The 20131-nt window shown below is 49.6% G+C and overlaps 1 protein-coding gene across 2 annotated transcripts in view; it reads right to left on the reverse strand.

Moving 5' to 3' along the window:
- The window catches only part of SH3PXD2B (SH3 and PX domains 2B), an 87340-nt gene that overhangs the window by 25077 nt on the left and 42132 nt on the right, over positions 1-20131 (reverse strand). For both annotated transcript variants that reach the window (XM_064521026.1, XM_064521025.1), the window contains exons 4-5: positions 11464-11540; positions 6961-7052 (exon numbers count right to left, since the gene is read on the reverse strand). In XM_064521026.1, coding sequence (XP_064377096.1) covers positions 6961-7052; positions 11464-11540 — 169 coding nt within the window. The remainder of the gene's footprint in view (positions 1-6960; positions 7053-11463; positions 11541-20131) is intronic.

Below are 20131 nucleotides of genomic sequence, written 5' to 3' on the forward strand. Positions count from 1 at the left end.
CTCACTCAAGCATAATGTATTTTTGCACAGTGGCATCAGATATTTATCTCTGCTGTCATCCAGGAAAGACAGCTGTCAGCTGAAAGTGAGGGAGACCAGCATTTTGGAGCTGAGATCTAGTCTGAGCTCCTGGCGAATCCGCACGTAGGCTCCAGCAGAACTGCAAAACAAACAATTCATTATACAAGCTATAATTTGTCTGGATAGCAGGGACACGGCTCAAAAACCACAAGCCAACAAGCGTCCTTATCCAAACCAACATCTATCAACTCAGGGATCTCTAGTTTATCAGCAAAGGCTACTGGAATGGTTTCCTCCACTCCATCTTGCAGGAGGGACCTGAGCATCTCCTTTTCCTGTTAAATCTCCTGCCACCTGGCCTGGGATTTTGTGCACCTGTTACCTCCCAAACACAGGGCAAGGATGACAAGGAAAACTTTTGCTCTGGAAGCACAGGCTGCGAGTTTGCACTACAAATTCATTCAAACAAGGGAAAAGAACAGATTTGTTCCCTGTTGCTGTGGTGCAAACATGCATCTGTCTAGCATCCTTTGCTGCCGCTTTGGACGAAACTCAAATCTTTTAGTTTTATCTGCCAGTACCATGGCCCTAAGTAGGACCTTTCAATCACACCACTGGAAGACAAGCATACACAATCAGATCACATCAGGCCTGATTCTCATTTTGGCCCAGTTCTCCCCTCTCTGATTTATTGGGGCTGGTGAGTGCCTGCAGTCCCTGTCAGGTTGTGTGCTGGAAGCAATCCATTACTGCACTACCATTCCCACTCCCACCTAATCACACATCACCACAACTTCAGCATTCACAGAATAATGAAGGGCTGCCAAAGTTGCTGCAGGCATAACCTCGTTAGCAGCATATGCTTTCCTCATCTGGTTTGGCCACAGATCATTATCATGCACCTTAGATCCCGGACGGCGGCAAGCAGCCCCCATCAATCACTGCCCTTCGCTGTGTCAGCAGCAGCCAGGGCTCAGCCCACCACCACCTCCCAGGGATGTGGCTTCTGCTGTCTCCATTCTCCCTCTCACGGTAGCTTCCTCCGGCACACAGGATGGAGGAACGTGGTTACTCCCTCTGCACTCAGTCCTCCACCCCAGCAATGAAAACCTCCAGAGCAGCACAGCTGAACTGCCCTTGAAACACTCCAAAAACCTCTCTCTTTAGCCCAGGGCTGTTTGGGAGAAATAACAGGAACACAAGCTGAGGATGCGAGCTCAGAGGGTGCCCACATTTACATAAAGGAAGGAAGAAAATCATTTTTAAAAGCTGTCCCAGGCTTCAGCTGCTCTCAGCAGCCCTGCTGCAAGTGGAGTTTGCCCAGGATGTGTTTGCCCAGGGGACAGGCAAAGCTGCAGTAGCACAAGGCAGCCAAAATGATGGCGACATGTTGCTGCTGCCCCAGGGGGGATGCAGAAATCCAGCAAGCCACGCACGTGGGAGGAAGGAGAAGATACAACATTCTCAAATAAGCTGGGACAAGGAATGGAGGAGAGGCTGCGCCTCATGCCAGGTATATGAAAACTGGAGTGAAACTCAACTTCTGCTGAGAGTGGAAACGAATCTGTCCAGTTTCTACTATCTGGTGGCAAAGCAGGGGCCCTCCAGGCAACCGTGAAGGGACCTTGGCCGAGTAACGTTCAGATTTCTAGGCAGGTAGATTTGAACCACAGGTCAGCGCCTTGGATGGAAATCCTCAGGAGGCTTTGTGCTTGCGTACAGCTCAATGTCAGAGTTAGAAGATACCACTGGAATTGAAATGTAGTCTGTCCGTGCTTCCTCTGTATCTTCAATGTCTTTTGCATGTATAGCAATAACCCATGGCAACATAAGCTGCAGGCACCAAGCAGAGCTGCAGGAGTGCTGGGAAGCTTGGGAAGATATCCACTGCTGTGAACGGTACCTGAGATCGTACACCAAGGTAAGGGGGTGAACACTCGCCAGTCTGGGCTGCCACTACACTTCTTGACAGAAATGAGCAGATAACCTAGCCCAAGAGGCAATCTTGTAAAGCTGAACACAATCCTGCAACAACACTGCTCCCAGGAAACTCAGCAGCTGCCAGCTAAGACATAGGTAGAGAAAGCCACCAGGTCTTGCTTAAAGAAAACCGCTCTGAGATCAGCTGAACTGGGAACTAGCAGCCAAACTGGTCCGCACGCTGCATTTCCAGGAGGACGTTTGCTTGAGGAGGTTTCTCGTTCATCTGCAGACCAAGCAGGTTAGATTTGGGGTTTCTCTGCTTCCCGCCACAACACAGCCCACCTAGCAAGCTAAAAGCACTGCATATATCTTGTCTCAAATACACCTATTTGGGTGGCAGCGACAAGAACCAGGGCCAGCTGGGAAAGCCAAGTAACCTCAGCAAACAGTGAGGACCAGACCTTAAAGTTTGCCTGCCAAACTCCTCGCCTTAAGTCTCCAAAGACTGGACAGGCAGATGGGCACAGATCCAACCACACGATCTGCAGCCTCGGATGAGATATGTACTCCATCCACCTCAACTATCATCCGATTTTGTAAAGGTCACGAGCTGTTAAAAGGCCTTTAAAGCCTAAGTGTGCCTGGACTGCTGCCCCGCTCCAGGCCTGTGCTAGGCCTCCCTCAGCAGGTCCTTCCGGCGGCCGAGGAGCACAAGCCAGCCATCAGCCCTGCCCTCCCTTTTCAGAAGACTTGCCGAAGACAGACACATAAGGAAAAAGCTACTTTACAGAAGGAAATGAGGAATTTACGTCTTTTAAAGAGAACAGTATCTCCTGAAGCCAGTAGCTTTCAAACTGTGAATCCACAGGCCCCCAGAGGGAGAAAGTAGAGATGTATGAGGATGCCTTTTAAGAGTGTTAACAGATACTAAATTTGCTCTGCAGGTGTCTGTGCCTCCACTGGAAAAAAAATCAGGCATTCATAAACTAAAAGAGTGAAAACCACAACTTTAACCTGGGATGCCCAGCTACTGAAAAGAAAAAAGCCCCTTAAAGAAAGATGTCTCTCCCACAACTAGGTGTACCCACAGCGTACAAGACAGGCAGCTTTGCAGGCTCTGGGAAGTCTCTGGACGGCTACTCTTTCCCCCTTGCTTCCCACTTGTATAATCCAGAAAATTATTTAATAGCCTTTTAGCATACTGCTTCACTACAGAGTTAACCTGGGCTCCTGCACATCGGAGAGCCGAAATTCAGCTGGCAAAGAGAGTTCGCAGCTGAATGCCTTGACTCAGCAATGGCTTTGTGCCCAGGGGTTCAAACTTCCCCAGCCCTATTGCAGAAGCTCTCTGCTGCAGCTAAAAACTGCTTTTAAATTGAAAAAGGGCATGGGGGGGGAGGGGCGGGAGAGGGAGGAGAGTACACATAGCAACCTCCCACCTCAAGAGCCGAGCATCCTGCTGCTGGTCTGACCTACTGAGATATGCCGGGAGCAGGAATTTGATGGTTTCTCTCCTTTGAGCACTATAGTTTTCACAGTGCTTCCATCACCGGGGAGAAAAATCCCACATTCCCACAGATTGCTAAGTTTCAGGAGGATTTCTCTTTTCATAACCATTTCTCTTCTCCCCCCAAGAGCTCTAAGGAACCACCTCTTCCCACAACCCCACTCCTATACATCACTTGGCAGCCCTCTGAGGTGAATGAGTTTAGTTACCTCAGTCCAGAACTTCCCAGACAAGAATCCACATCATAAAAGCCACCAGCTGTCACTGCCCATGGAAACACCACAGCCTCAATCCACTCTCCTTTTTGAAGTGGCCCCTCCAGGAAGAAGGATGCTGGAAAGCTGGAGAGCATGTGGAGGGGATGGAGCAAGACCTTCACCCCCTGCTGCATCACCAGACTGCTAGAGACTCCTGTCTCAGCTCCACTTCAGGCTTTGATCTACTGCCCAACTGGAAGCAACAGGAAAGAAAGGATGCACAAAGGCTGCATTTGAGTCTCTCCCTCTCTGTTCAATCCCTTTCCACTCAATCTCCCTTTGCATGTGCCAGAAGGAGGGCAGGGGGTGGTAAAACAGGCCAGAGATTGAAGAAAGCTTTGAAAATGCAGCTTACAGGGCTGGAAACCAGCTGTAACTTGTTTTTGTTGGTGCTCTCGACGCTGGCAGACGGGCACCGAAGAAAACCGAACTGCAGGAAGAACAAGGAAAGCCCTGAATCGGAGCGCCAGCCGAAGGAACACAGCAGAGGAGCACAGAGATAGACGTGCCGGCTGTCCAACCTCCTCCTTCCCTTCTCAAGCGCTGCCAAATCCAAGAACTAAATTCACCCTTTGCAGTTAAACACAGAGCTCCACGGACCGCAGCTAACTGCAACTCCTGACTCTGGAAAGCAGTTTCAGGTCCCAGGGTGATGCCAGTTGGGTGGATTCTCCACCCACGCCACAGGGAAAAGAAAACAGACGGGACGTACAGCACAGGCCCCAAGGCACAGCCCTTCACCCCGGGGCAGCCTCTGCTGCCCCAGGAGCTGCTGGGAACTGGGACAGGCCCGAGCGGCCAGGCCGAGGAGCTGTGGCTCTCGCCCAGGCGAGGGACGCGGAGGCAAGGGGAGCAGGAAGCCCGCCGGCCCCGGTGCCGCTAGAACGACTGCTTGGCTTGGCAATGAGCATGCTGACCCGTCCTTTTTTCCTCCCTCATTCCCGCCTTTCAGCCACCCAGCATAAAAAGCTGCCTTTTTTTACTCTGTTCATGGCCTGGCTCCCTTTCAAATTCCCGGAGAAAAGTATTTATCTGCTTTATGAATGATGACATCCGGCCAAACCCCAGACACGCCATCACGTCTGATCAAGCCCAGCCGTCTATCATAGTTCTCATATCGTTATTGGTAAGCTGGCAGCATGACAGCACTTAGGGCGAGGGAAGTGGCTCCCACCAATCTCTCCAGAGGAGAGAGTCAAGGACTTTTATTAATTAGCATTTTGAATTGTAATCGAGCATTCAGGCTGGGATACGAAACACAACAGAGACGTCCTTGAGACACTGTGGCATTTTGCTGCTGGAGGCAAATGGACAAGGGTCACCCGCTAATTCCTGCTCGGTCCCGCAAACCCACCTCTCCTTCCAGGAGGGGAGCCGGCAGCCGGAGGGAGCACGACCCACTGTCAGATTCAGTGGCGTATCCCTGGCTCACCCGTCCAGCACGGCCCTGGCCAAACGCTCACAAACACACAGCAACTGCAGTGAGCTCCCCATGCACGCGGGAGCTGCTCAGCAGTCGCACAAGGCCCTGCAGGATGTATCCAAGCACGGACTCCACGATGGATGCGCTCCTGGGGGGGTTATAGTGTGGGCTGGTGCCTCTCTTCTCCTCTGGTTAGTTCTGCTGGACACTAACCAGGGAGACACAGCAAGGCAGTGATGTGGACATGTGCAGACCACCAGGAGCAACAGCTTCAAACACAGGCAAGCACAGTGAGGTGCACTGCTCTCGGGGCTGACACGCAGGGTGCCCCAAGGGTGTCCTGGGGGGCCTCCACACCTCAATTTGCTCCTTGTTCTGGCTACAGCCTCCACCCTGCCCGATTTCAGGCCAGTGCCTAGCTCAGTCTACAAGTACGGGTCATAAAAACGGGTGCAAGACTTGAAGGTAGGGGTGCCCTTCAATCTACCATGTGTGATGGTGCCTCAGCTGCAGCCTGGTTCAACAGGTGCCTCCGTGCACAGAGCAGCTCATTGCCCTCTCGTACGGAGCTTGAAGGCTCATGCACAGGCAGCCCCCAGGCCCCACAGTGCCCCAGGGGCTGCTAACCCTGCAGTACACCCCCACCCAACGTCCTTGTAAGCTCATCTTTTTCTTGTATCTCTTTCCTGCTCCTTAGCGGCTGCATTAGCTGAAGGACAACCATCGGGGCGGCAGGCTACGTGGTGAGTGCTGGCTGGGGCAGGACGGACGAGAACGCCAGCCGACAGCAAGCTATTAGTTAATGGGCTCCGGGGCCCTCAGACCAATTTCATCAAATGACTGCTAGCTGCAGAAGGAATGACAACAGGCCAAGCAAAGAGAAACGGGAGCCAAAAGAGGAAAGCAGGGAGGGGGCGGAAGGGAATTAAGTGAGTGAATGAAAAAAATCTAAAACCCAGGGAGAAGATATAATCCACGCAAGCATAACACTTAGCTGGAAACCTGAAAGACTCAGTGTTCCTTCTCAGAGGAGAAAAACAAAATCCTGTTATCTACTTCCACACCCTTCCAATACAGAACAATGTCAAATCAATTTACTGCCTTTCCTTGCACAATTAATCAAGTGTCTTCCATTGCTCAACCTTTGGTAGAGCTGCACATAGTGTCACATGCAGCATAAAAAGAGAGAGCAGCATAGCAGGAGACGGAGGCGGATGGTCAGATTTATGCTGCTTGTGATTAATAAGAGATGGGTGGCTCCTGGCCAAAGTAGCTCATAGTCACAAGACTTATAACCACACAGGGTTGCGTAAGGCACGCGAGATTCCTTGCAAAGGTTCCTTGTTTTGAATGGAAAGCAAGAGTCAGGAGTGTTGTTATGGATGGCTCACAGAAATGGCTAAGGGAAGGGGCCTTTCAAACGAGGCAGAGGTTGTTAGGAACTGAAAGTCAATTCCAACTTGGCAGTTCCCACGTGAAATGAGGCTTTTCAGACTGAGCATGTTTTTACCAGCAGTAAGTGGCACTGTGGCTGGCTCAGGGGAGAAACGAATGTATCGTTGTGTCCCAGAGAAGCGCTTCCACTTCCCCACTGGAGAAGGCTATGCCTGGAGTCGGCTGAGCGTGCAGACCTGTCCAGATGAAATTGCACAGCCCCCTTTCCCTCTCCAAGGATATCATGAAAGCATCCACATCCCAGATCTGTGAGCTGCGAGGGAATCTGTCTATGAATGCCAGACTCACTCACAGAGGCCGGGGAGCTCAAAGTAGTTTGCATTTCACTGCTGCCCCGACAGTAGTTCTGAGAAGCCACCGCCCAAATAACTTACTCTTTGGGGGGAGTCAAGTCGTCGGGTCTTGTCTCAAAGAACTGAAGAACCTCCTCACACTGAGAGATGTAGGGAGGCAGCTGGATCAGAGCCTGTGGATGAAACAGAGACACCAGTGACATGAAGCACGGCTCTCAAGAGTAGGCAAGGAACCGAGTCAGAACTGGCCTTTGGATTGCAAGGGACAAAGTCACAGTGCTGAAAAGCCTGGCACCTACCCAGTCCTCAGCGAACAGGGAGCACAGAACCAGGGAGGGGACAGCTATGGCAAATACACACCAGAATGGAGCATAAGAGATGTCGATGGAGCATGCCACACACAACACACAGTTGAACCACATCTGAAGACTGAAGGGGAATAAGCAGAGACAGACCAGGCCCATCTTAGGCCTGCTCTAGCCTGTTGGACAGACACGTCCTTGCAGCGTAGGAGTCATGGGGCTGCCCATCCTGACCACCAGTCATCTGGCTATGGCCAGGCTCCATTTCCCATAGCTCCCGGCAGCACTGTATGCATGGAGCTGTTTTTCCTCTGGAAAGGATAAGCAGTTTATACATGGCACATTCTCATTCCCATCAGTTCTGACTAGCACATCACAGAAATTGGCTGTTGGGCAATGACAACTCAGGAAGAGGCAGAGAGAGAAGGAACGGGAGGCAAAAGAGTGGAGACCAGCTGGTCAGGGCAAAGGCTGGAAGGCTGCTACTCATGCTCACAGCAGGATTTCTAAGCTGCCTCTGCACCTCCCCCTTCCCTTCAAGGAAGTCTTCTGCAAAAAGCCAGGCTTCAAAGGTGGGACTTGCAGGGTGAGAGTGTGAGTGATTACACAACGGTGTTTGTAGGAGCTGGGGGGACAATGCCTGGAACACCAATATTTGCTTTGGGCCAGAGCCATTGCAGATGCCTTCCAATTTGGACTGTAGATGAGGTGGGAAGACTGTGCCAGGAAGGCAGGGTGGGAGCAAACACCAGTGCAGAGTGCACTGCTCTGATTTCTGCTCATGGAAGGGAATGGAGACCATGATGGAGGTGACTGCAAAAAGTTAAAAGAAGTTGAAGGAGGAAGATTTGGAAGCAGGGACCAGTGCTGCAGCTCTGCTTCCCAAGCTGGAGCAGATATTTGACCAATTTCCTATGTAATTCCCTCTCCCCTCCACTTGCTGTCACAGCAGTCTTGTGACACAAGTGTGGGCAAACTGTGAATCTCTGCTCACTTCTGTACCAGAGACAAAGCCATATATGCAAAGCCCTGGGGTTACCACACATATCAGATGTGGCTCCACACTGACCTAATTGCAGGCCCCCAAAAGCCCTTCCAGCCATTCATTGCAGAGTCATTCACTGGCAACACAGCAGACAGTCAAACCACTAATCAGGCGCCTGCTGTAACCAAGATCATGTGAGAAACTGGAGAGAAAAAAGCTACTTGCTCCCTGGCTTTTGGGTGCACAAATGGCTATCCAGGAGACCAGATTTTCATGGATGCCATCTCCACGTGGATGTCACTCCCCAAGTACCAAGCATCTTGTGATCTAAACAGTTTCCTCTTTTTGTGCCAGAAACGCTCTGGGTCTGTGGCCTGGAGAAGGTTCTCTATCTTCTGATAGCAAGGGATGACAACAGAAAACACCCTGCACCGGGAGGACAAAAAGCAAGGACCGCAGCTCGTTTTTCAGGACACCTCGAAGCAAGCCCACCCAGCTCTGACTCACTCGACACAGCGGCGGCTGAGCCAAGCAAGCCCACCCTCCCGCTGGGGAGGGCTGTCAGCACAGGGCTTGAGTCCACATTGCTGGAGGCACTGCAAGTCACCTGCTCTGCGACCTGCAAGCCTGAGGAGAAAGGCCATTTACCAAAGACAGACAGGTCTTATCAGATTGAAATCCATTTTCCAGGGGGTGAGAAAGGATTATTCTCTAGCAGGGATTTTTCTAGAGGTCTGTCCAGTCTTGCAGGGGCAGAGCATCGCATCACCACAACTCTTCCAGCTACAATCAAATCAAGACTTCCTCAAAATCCCTTATACTGGAGGAAGGCAGTTCCCACATTCAGGGGAAAATGTAGAACATAAAGAGAATAAACAGCAGCAATGGGAAAAAATTCCAGATCTCCACTGCCCCTCCTAGTCAGTCCTATGGTACAATGAGTCCTTTGAAAACTCAGCTTGGAACTGGTTACTCTTACCAGCTCTGATTGTTTTGCTGCTTTTCTTGGACCTTACTTTAAATTGCCCAGGTTTTCAGCAAGGAGGGAGCCAGAACAGAGCCCTTCTCTGAGTCCAGCAAGAGCACTGCTTTACAAAAAAAGCGGTTCCTTCCCTCGCTCCCCTTGTCTAATTCCACCTTGAATTTCTCAGGCTCTCTCAGAAATTGAAGAAAACTCACTTACCTCCCAGAAGAAAAAGCAAAAACTTTCCTACACATTATTTTGTAGGAAATTGTTTACATCATTTTCATTTAACTCTCGATTCTCACTAAGCAGTGCCACATGCACAGCAAGCTAGAACAGGTTTTGTATTTCTTCTGGCCAAGGGTGGATTCTCACAGCACGTGCACAGCCACCTCCAACAATAAACATGCCAGGGAGAGCTGGCAGGGGCTCTGCAGCGAGACCCGCAGCACTACGTGCCCACGAGGAGAAGTCTCTCTGTTCCCCCTCGCTCTTTGCTCACCCAAGTCCCTATGGCTGTTCGGTCCCGCATCCACCTTCCATCTCAGCAGCAGCTTTACAGCTAAGTAGCAGAAACGGGAAGGCCTGGCACGGGGGGCATTTTATTACTTGGTAATGCATTAACGGGAGGAGGAGAGAGCTGCTCTCTAAGTGGGTCATATAACATCAGCCATTATGTTCCAGTTGTTAAGTCAAATGGATTCATTATATTTCACGCCATTAACAGCATTGTTCTGAAACAGACAGCTACAGCCTCTTATCACCCAGGGACTTTTTCTTCTCTAAAATTCAATTTATGGCTGTGTGTGTCTGTACATCGCTGGCACATTTGAGTGACTTGGAAAACAAGGGGCTGATCCACTTGCCTGGAGCCACGCAGTCAGCTGCACCCTGAGCTTTGCCCAAGCTGCTCCCTGTTTGGACCACTGGTTCCAAGCACACCTTGCACCACCTCTCTGTCACTGCTCTCACCTGCTACCCTGGCCCTCAATAATTTTCACCTGCAGCCCCACTGCAGAGCTGTCAAGACACGTTCACTAATTCACCTTTATCCTGGTACTTGTGATTCTGGTCAGAGCATTCCTTCTATAGGCCTGGCCAAGTCCCAGCCCACAGTCTCTCCTGCCATGCAATGTCCTAGGCCACAGTCATTACTGCAGCATCTGAGCACCTTCCACACCTAAGGAATAGGACTAACATTTCACTGTTTCCCCATCTTCTCCCTGGGGTTTTGCACTTTTCATGTATGCTTTCAATAGCATTCAGACTGTGTTTTGGAAGTATTGGTTCTACTTACAGATCACTTCATGGCTGCTGCAAGTACTAGTGCACTTCTTTGACATGATGAGATGTGGCGCATTGGCATATACTGGCTGATTTCAATCACTGTACTTTATTCATGTGAAAATATTTTTTTGTGGACTTAGATATTTTGGGTTTCTTTCCAGAAAAATTGCCCTAACAACCTAATTTGCCTTATACTTAAGCACTGTCTTTTATTCATAAAAATATGGAGCAGATTATCACAGGCTTACAGGGAAAAGACACGGACAATCAATTGTATTTTGCCTCTAGGGAGAGATGATCTCTGTTGGCTCCCAGTAAGTTTCTACAGGTACAAGACAACTTACCCTGCGCAAATAACTTACAGTGGTCGCCACACCTGCAGGAACTCAATGAGAGGTGAATGAAAACTCCACATGGCTGAGGGTGCGTGAGGTGGGCTAACAACAAGCAGGTACGGGAAGCAAGAGCATGGGGAAACGGAGGTGAAGGTGCAGTAGACAAATGGGGACTGGGCTGCATTATAACTGCAGCTTTTGGAGAAACATGGGATGGTCCTATGTGTACACACACATTAGAGTATTATTCAACATCAAAGAAACATGCCTTGATTGTGGAGATATGTAATGGTTGCATGTGAATTTATGCCCCAGATTGCGATCATCCCACCAAGAAAGTGCTGTCTCCTATATAAAACAGCAGGTCCCATCAGAAGGGGAAGGAACTGCTCCCTGAGAAACCAAGTCCTTCAGTCCTAACTTGAGAAAAAGAAGGAAAGAAAGCGACAGCAAAGCAGCACGGTGGGAGCTGGAGTGGAGCTGGGCCATCCTGCACTCAGCATGTGCAGGCCTCCGAGCCCGCAGTGCTCATCACATGGTATGAAAGGAAAATCAGAGGGAGGATGTCCCATCACAGGAGTACAAAGAAAAGGTTTTATAGTGAGGGATAGTCCACACTTCCCATTTTCCCAGCACTGGCACACAGTTACGTTCTGTCAGTAGAACAGGATCTGGCCTCATCAAAGTGATGAAGCTAGAAACCTCCCTTACCTTGCAGTATTCATCAATAGGTATCAGACGCTTGACCGCAACATCCCGGATGTGACTTCGGCGGAAGAGGATCTTCCCTGAAACAGGAGAAATGAACAGAGAAGAGCAGGTCAGCGAGAGGCTTCCATTTGGGTATCATCTCTTTTGAACCACTTTGACGAGATCTATTCCCTACATATTCTGTTCTAGCCAACAGCACCTTATCTCTAGAGAAGCATGTTCCCTCCCACAGATTAAATACTTTATTAAAGTGCATTTAAAACAGCAAGCATATTTAGGGGGAGGGAGAGGGAGGAAGAAACAATTACCAGCAAGCTACATTCCCATCTTCCCTCATCAAGGGGCTTCCCTCCACATGGTGAAGATGGAGGAAGAGCTCCTATCAAAGCAAGTGCCTGACACCTCGCAGTCAGCTGGTGTGCAAAACCAGAGGCTGCACCAGTCACACACGCTGGACTGCAGTGGTAGAGTCATGGTTGCACAGGTTAACTGACAAATGGAAGCGCTTGCCCAAAAAGCAGACATCCTTGCAAAGGACAGCATGGACCTTAGCCTTGCTCCAGGCTTCAGCTTTTAAGCTCGAGGCGCTCAAACCTAGTGTGGTCAGAAGCCAAGCCAGAGGGCACCTCTCTGTGCAGCTTCGGTGTTGAATCAGTCCTTGAAGCCACAGCCTTAGGATTGCAGCTCTGAGTCAGACCTATAGGATTTTCCTTCCTGTCTGGGGTTTATTTTTATTCTCCATTAATGGGATCCTCTTGCCACTCCATTTCCTCCCCTCTCACTTGTGGTACAGGCCTGTTCCCTTTGAAGTCTAATGAGTCCTAAATGCTTCAAGCTGCTTTCACAGAGAACAACCTCTCTGGCATTTAACAAGACAAAAGCCATTAACAGACAGTGAAAAAGATACATATATAGACTGAGTGATCAAAAGGGCTGGTACGTGGTAGAATTTCAGACCGGCACTTTCCAAAGCACCAGGAATATATACTAGCACTGCTTTGCAATACAATAACCTAAAAGATGGTGCAGGCAGAATAAAGTTCCCTCAAGTTCCTCCTGACACCTTCCATATGCCAGGAAAGAGTCACCTCTTTTTGCCCCTGCTTGGATTTCTAACCACAGCTTCATACCCACCGAGACCAACGTTTCTGCCCCTGCAACCCCCTCCCTTATCAGGGGGCAGCAGTGGGCAACCCAGAAGCCAAACTCCTCTCATAACCAAATATCAACACGTTCTCTCTGCAAAGAACATCAGAAAAGGGAAAAGCACTCTGGAGAGTCACACAGCCCTTAGCTGTGCCATAGCTGGCTTCAACCCCCGCCCAACCTTCGCAGGGGCCAAGGCATTGATTGAGGAAACAAGAGGCTCAGTGATACCAAGATACTTGTGAACAGGATGTGTCAAAATGACCATGTCTATCACAACTTTAAAACCAGGGCTGTGTCACCACTCTGCTACTTCCTGAATTGTCCAGGAACTGGAATATGCATGAGTTCTGCAGGCTGCCAACGCATTTTTTTTAAGCAGAGATGAACTAAAACAACGCAACTTTGGCATATTAGGAGTATGAATCAGAACTTTATGGAGGAGCCAAATCTCCTGTTAGGCTCAGATAACACAGAATGCCTTCAAAACTGGACTGTCAAAGGGAGCACATAGCACTCACAGTCAGTATTAGCTCTACACTTGCCCTCCAGTCAAATTCAAAGGGTCAGATTGTCTCATACCAGAACGACTGCTTCTTATTTATGTCACGTTGACAGCGCGGGGCTGAGATGTTCATGGTGGGAAATGCTCTGCTCTGAAATGCATTCCTTCTTGCAGTCTGCCAGAGCCACGTCTGGCAGTCTTCATGGTACAGTGAAATAAAAAATGCCCCTCTGTGCAATCTGTCCTTTTGTTTTTGAGGATCAATAGCCTGGGAACAGAACTCGTCTGGAAAGGCTGGGAGGGAAAGGGAGCGACAACCAGCTCGGAGCTCCTTTCCTTACCTCTAGCAATTATTTTCCAGAAAGCAAATGATCAACTGATTCCCCCTCTCATGAGGAATCATGGTATACTTTCCGTACAGTTTTCTATTTGAACAATGATTTTTAAAAAGATGAATGGATCACAATAATTTTATTGCCAATTGTAAGGAATAGCTGTATTGTTTTTAAGTATGCCAAGATGAAATCACTGATGGGTGGGTACATTATAAATTTCTAAAATAACAAACTCTGGGTGTGGGAATACTTAAACATTTAACAAACAGATGCTAGTGAATAAAAATAATAAAAGAGTATAGTTACAGGGAATAAATACATCACAACAAATGAAGTGATCTTAAATTAGTCCAGGCACTGAAAGTATGAACCAACAGGAAATCCAGTTCCCCTCTTGATTTGCTCTAGAGCTAATACTTTTCAACAAGAAAGTTTATTTTCTAACAAAAAGCTGTTTTTTAACAAAACGCCTAATTAACAAAACTGCAGACCCTCCCAGTGCTGCCAAATATGGCTATAAAACCTTGACTTAAAGAACAAGAGAGCAGGAAAACACTTTCCTCCTGGAAGGGAAGGAAGGACAACTTGCTGGGTCAAGGGGATGCAAAGGTGGAAACCCTGGGCACATCTTCCTTTGACCATATCTGCAAAACAGGAGTAACTGCTGCCACTGGGGCTTTTCACGTGGCTTAACATCATCTAATGCAGGGGAAATGCACGATGCCATTCATCTTGTATCTGCATCCTTCACTGCTTCAGCTCCAGGGGATAGAGTAAAGGCAATGGTGCCAATCACCCACATCTGTTTCCAAGTGTCCTCTGCTTTGTACACTTCTCCGGTTGCCTCTAGGAGCCTGCAACAACTCTTAGCCTGGTACTTGGCAGGAGGAGGCATGCCATGCAGAACAGGAGGAAGAAACATCAGCACCAAAAGATGCCAGTAGAAAAGGGGGAAAAGTCCCTGGGGCTGGATTACTTTCGGCAAAGTCTCACAACTGGCTGCACTGTTCCCACAGTAATTCTGCAGCACGAGAGATGCAGAGCTACAGCAAAGGGAGAGCAAACTTAGCAGCCTTCATGTTATCCGGCAAGACAAGGGCAACGACAATCGTGATGCAACCGTTCAGATCCTTGGCTCCTGCATGCTTGCAAACTCAGCAAAAACTACTCCAGTAATAACAATCACCTCGACCTTCTATGTAAGAACATCCTTGGATGAGATTCACTTTAGTTACTGTTTAATCCTAACATCCTCATAGCAGTGCTCCTACCCTCAGCATCAACATCAGCATGAGAAATACAAAGAGGAAAATGGCGGGGGGAGATAATCTGGCAAGTCTCTCTCATTAGTGGTTTTCTTTAATCAGCTGGTAAGGACGTACTGCCGCAGCATCCACCTCACTAGCTCCTCACTCTTCCCACAACTCAAGCACTCCGAGGGCTGAAAGGAAATTATTAGATTTTCATATTTACCTATGAATAAAGTTATGCACTTGCAGTTAGAGCAGAGTTTCCTCCCTGTCAGCACAAGAAGAGGCACCGCACAAGAAAACGTAGTAAAACACACTGTCCTCTATCCACACAAAGCTAGGAGAAGTGGACTGAACTTTTATCACCCGGGAACATGCCAAGTAAATTGATTTTGGAAAAAGAAGATGGAGGGAAGGCACCACACAGAGTGACTGCCCTCACAAGCCTCCGAGCCTCAGGGCGAAGTACGCCAGACTACAGGACACACTGCCTGCTCTATCTGGGTCTTAAAAACTAGAAAATGCCTACAGGAAAAAAGTGGCCCCTCTGAGGAGGACAATGGGTCTGAAGACACTCTATGTGCACGTTCCAGTTTAGAAGGTGTTCTTCAGTTTTATATGTTATACAACACTTCACTCTGCTAAATACATTTATGAAGTGCTACATCACATTCATATAACTACGGCTGCACTAAAGCATTGCACCTGCTTTGATTCGCATTTGTTACTCCCTTTCACTGCAGCAGTTAGGTGTTTTGCAAGCATCTGCTTTGTAAGCATTACCTGGAAGTACTGTTATTCTCTATCAGCCTTTTGACTGAAGAAGTCTGACCAGCACAACTCACCCTTTACAGTTGGAAGGAATAAAACCAAAAAGGAGAGAGCCGAAATCCATGCAACTCCTTAAAAAAAAAAAAAAAATCAAAGCAAATGAAGCCTCTCTTTGCTGATCTTCAGTGCAACAGTGGGAGGACATTCCCTGTGATATCTCCTCTTATATCACGTTTCATACACTATTGATTGCTTACAGCTGCTGGGCAGAATTAGGCAAGGCAGATCGGTTTATTATTGTAGGACTGCTTTGGAGTAACAGGGATCAGTTTTATTTAGGAAAAAGTAAACCACCAGAAATATTTACCCCAAGGGGAGCACAGAGTCAAAATCAAATTTCACCACCCAAAAATAATAAAAATATCTAGCTTTTTATGTAGCGCTTTCCAAAAATCTCCAGGTCCTTTAGACACGACCCAGAAGCAGCAGGGGCAGGCAGGGATCTCAGCCTCGGCAGTCTCCAGGCACAGACCCCCACCACCCCTGCACCCCGTGGCGACCACGGGGAAGGAGCAGAGAATGAGATCCAGCCTCTGCGGAGGCTCCGGAGGCACCCGGAGGGCGACATGTGCTCTTCCCGGCACCCTGCGGAGGAGAGGTGCAGCACCTTGCCGGCAGCGCGGGACTCAGGGCGGCCGGTCCTGCCGCCCAGGCCAGCTCTGCTCCCCGGAGATTAACGCAGCTCCTGCCAAAGCAACCACGGCTTTTACCGACCCAAAGAAAAGACGAATCCCAGAGTAACAAAGCAGCAGAAGCCACGTCTCCTGCTTCCCTCTGCTGACTCCAGCGTTTGTTTATTCGTTTTATCTCTGTGTTGACCCTGGTTTGCTCTTAAAACTAACCAGCTACCTGGATGCGCGCTTCTCTGGCGGGGGGCGGCCGTGCGTAACCCCCCGAGGTGTCTCCCAACAGACCAGCCCGCAGCAGCTGCGCTCAGGTCCTCGGTGAGAGCGGCATGGTCAGCACAGCTGGCTCCCCAGCGGCGGCTGGAGACGGAGGAAAACCTAACCAAAAAATCCCAGCCTACCACAAAGCCAGTATCTGGCCACATTTGCAGGACTTCTGAGATGAGAGGAAGCATCCTGTCTCCCCAGCTCAGCAGCCAGAGGGCAAATGTGGTAGACCTTGGAAACAGGCTGGAAACAGTTATGGGCCCTCAGCTAATTCATACTTTTTTCCCTTGCCCTGTCTGACCCCCTCCCTCCCTCCCCTTTTGACCCATCTGATACAATCTCGCTAGCTCTGACGCCTGCTTTGTTTCAGTGGTTCCATTTCCTTTCTTTAGCGGCAGTCAGCTCTGAATTAACGGGAAGGAGCGGTTGCTGTTCCTTGCCCTACTGGGAGGGGAGCCTGGAAAAATCACAGTACAGCGCCTTGGTGCTCTTTTGAGACATCATCAGTTCAATGGATAGCTCACAACTTTCCGGGACATGATGCTCTCTGCTTACAAAGCTCTAGCTATGTCCTACCACTTCAGCTACACTCCTCCTTTCTTCCCTTCTTCAGCGAGGGCACCCCCTCCCTCCACCACTGTTACTTGCTTCCATCCACGGTGACCAGAGGCCCACCACACATCGGCAGGAATTCGTCCGATATGACAGATTGGTAGCAAACCCATCCAAAGTGTCCCTGTAAGTCTTGTGCAAGCCAAAGCTGTCACACGGCGTGTCCTAGCAGTCCTGCTGCCTGGAGCTCAGCCACTTGCCAAGCATCTGAGTGACCCCTCAGCTAGCTGGCCCCTGGCCTCGCTCCAGAGCCAGGGATGCCTTCGCCTCCTCCGGGCTCACAGCACCCCGGTTACCTCCTGTGGCTCTGCACAGACCAGACAACATTTCCAGGCCCAGTTAAATTTTATTTGGAACTGATGGTACCAGGACCCACCGGGAGGCCCTGTTGGCTCTTCAAAGGAGCCCACATTATGTCCTTAATATATATGTCTTAAGGTATGAAACAAACCTTAAAAGGGGTTTCATTGTCCACCTGTCCTCCCAACCCCTCTCCTCCTCTCTACCTTCCCCAATGGATCAAGGAGAAATATGTATCCCAGGGCAGGAACCTCTCTTGTCCTCAGACCCAGCAATCTCTTCCCTGTCCGTTTGTACCCACCAGTGATGAAGCAAAGATGGCTACTATCTTTCCCCTCTGGGCTGGGCATATCCATCCACGTGCCATCCTCTCCCCACGGTTGACACTGTCATGAATCCCACCCTCTCCCATTCCCCTCCCCGTCCACCTCCTCGCTGCTGGAGCCAGAGCAACAAATCAGGGAGTCGAAAGCAGCAGACAACATTTTCTCTTAGCAATTATATGGCAATTTCCAAATGCCATCGACAGGACTGCTGAACCATCAGTTACCGTGGGCTGCCCGGCCGGCTGCTCAAGCGGAGAATCACACACGCGCCTGCGGGAGGCGGGGATGGAGGGTAACAAAAGATGATGCACACGTGGGTAGAAGCCAGCTACCTTCATCTTCCAGCTGGTTTGAAACACAAACCTTGCCTCTGCTTGTCCCACACTTTCTTCAAACTGTCAAATTTCTAAATATGCATCTTAATGCTTTGCCCCATACTGGAGAGGGGCTTCCTGCAAACACTGCCAAGCCACTGGCATGTTTTCCTTCAAATCCCTCCTTAAAACTCTCCTTTGCCACAGTCCCTGTTCCTGCACTCCTTCCCCCTCCCCCCGCCCCCCCCCCCCGATCCCACTGCAATAGTTCTTTATACTAATACAGTCTGGCCAGGACACGGGGACACAATCTGTTGGCCTTTATTTCATATTCTGCAGTGAACTCTCTGGAGCAGAGATTGCCCTTTCTGCATTAAGCTGCCCACAGCTGGGTTCAGGGCTTCAACAGGAGAAATAACATTGGCGTGTTGCCTTGTGGCCAACCAGCCAAGAGGCAGAGCACGACGGCTGGCACCCGCGCCCTGCTGCAGAGCACGGCCCCGTGTCAACAGGGCTGCTTTCACCAGTGTCACCAGTGTGAAGCCACAGGAGCTTCATTCAAGATGCTCTGTGTGCCCCTAAACACTCTTTCGGTGCCAGAAAGTTTCTGATCTCCCAGCAGTGGAAGTAACATCCTTTGTGGCTAACTGAAGCTGCTTTGCTTTATCTGATAACTGAGCACCATGGGTGCTGCACCAGCTCTGGGGAGGGGGCTATGATGCGACACGGTGCAGCCCCGGCTATTCATCAAGGCCTGCAAAGTGTCACGAGAGGATGGCGAAAGGGCTGATAAGGAATTTAGGTCTCCAGCAGCATGAGATAGAGCAGGCAGCCCAAAAGAGGGATCAATCTCTCCAAACAGACAGGTGGGGAAATAGGGCTCTGCAAAAGATTCCCTCCCACCGGAGTTCTCCAGGCAGAGCTAAAGTCATAGCGGGGAGCAAGGTGCAGAAAGAGCCAGAGGCATTGCAACCAGCAAAATGGCTGGGGCTCCTTTTCAGCCAAAGACTGTTATTGGATCTTAAGCTAGCTAGAGGGGCAGAGAACCTTAAACACATCACCCTGCTGATCACAGCCACTAAAGAAGCCAGATATTTCAAGAGTGGAAAAACGTCTGTGCCTCTTGTTTTACCCTGAAGGACTTCCCCCTACTCTTCTCCCTTCCCCACTGCCTCGGAAAGAATTCACTTCTCTGCACCTTTCAAATCACATCCAGATTTTCCCTGGCATGGGATCCAAATTCACTTCAAAAAAAGGCAGCCCCAAGTGTACACATAATTAGTCCCAGCCCATGAAGCAGCCAGCTACGTGGGCTATTCCTGGGATGGGGAAGCAGGCGTGAGAGACAGCATTTCCAGGAGCTCTGCACTTAGCATCTGTAGCAAAGCTCTGAATTGTGTGGATAACTTGGCAAAAGAAGAGGCGGGGACCAGCAAAATGCCTTTGTAGCTGGCCTAGGTATATCATAAGCATGGAGTCCCACATGTCTGTGAAGTGAAGCTGAGTTAGTGCCACTACCAAGACAGCTCCAAACTGCTACAGCTCCTTACACTCTCGTGGTTTGAGATCATACTGGAGGGAGCACAGTTAGTCTTATTTGTTCCTGACGGTCATTGAAAAAACTATAGGCAAAACAGGAGATGGAGGCAAGACATCTCTCAGGCTTTGGATGAGTACTCCAGAGGAATAAACCTGAAGAGCTAAGCCTCCATGGAAGAAAAGAGAGTGGAGAGCCCCCCAGGATGCTACTGGTCACCTATGATACAGGAATAGGATTTTGGTCTGGGCAAAAACTGTACAGCTCTTCAGGGCACCACTGGGGCAGTCCGCTGAAGCAGGAAAAGGTGCTTTTTCTTTCCCACCCAACTCAGTGCCAAACCTCAGTACTGTAGCTTGGTTTCCCATCGCAGAATCACAAGATGGTTGAGGTTGGAAGGGACCTCTGGAGATCATCTAGTCCGACCCCCCTGCCCAAGCAGGGTCACCTAGAGCACATTGCCCAGGATTGCCTCCAGACAGCTTTTGAAGATCTCCAAGGAAGGAGACTCCACAACTTCTCTGGGCAACCTGTTCCAGTGCTCAGTCACCCTCACAGGAAAGAGGTTTTTCCTCATGTTCACATGAAACTTCCTGTGTTTCAGTTTGTGCCTGTTGCC

The sequence above is a fragment of the Dromaius novaehollandiae genome, chromosome 15 (assembly GCF_036370855.1).
Source record: "Dromaius novaehollandiae isolate bDroNov1 chromosome 15, bDroNov1.hap1, whole genome shotgun sequence".
NCBI classification, from domain to species: domain Eukaryota; kingdom Metazoa; phylum Chordata; class Aves; order Casuariiformes; family Dromaiidae; genus Dromaius; species Dromaius novaehollandiae.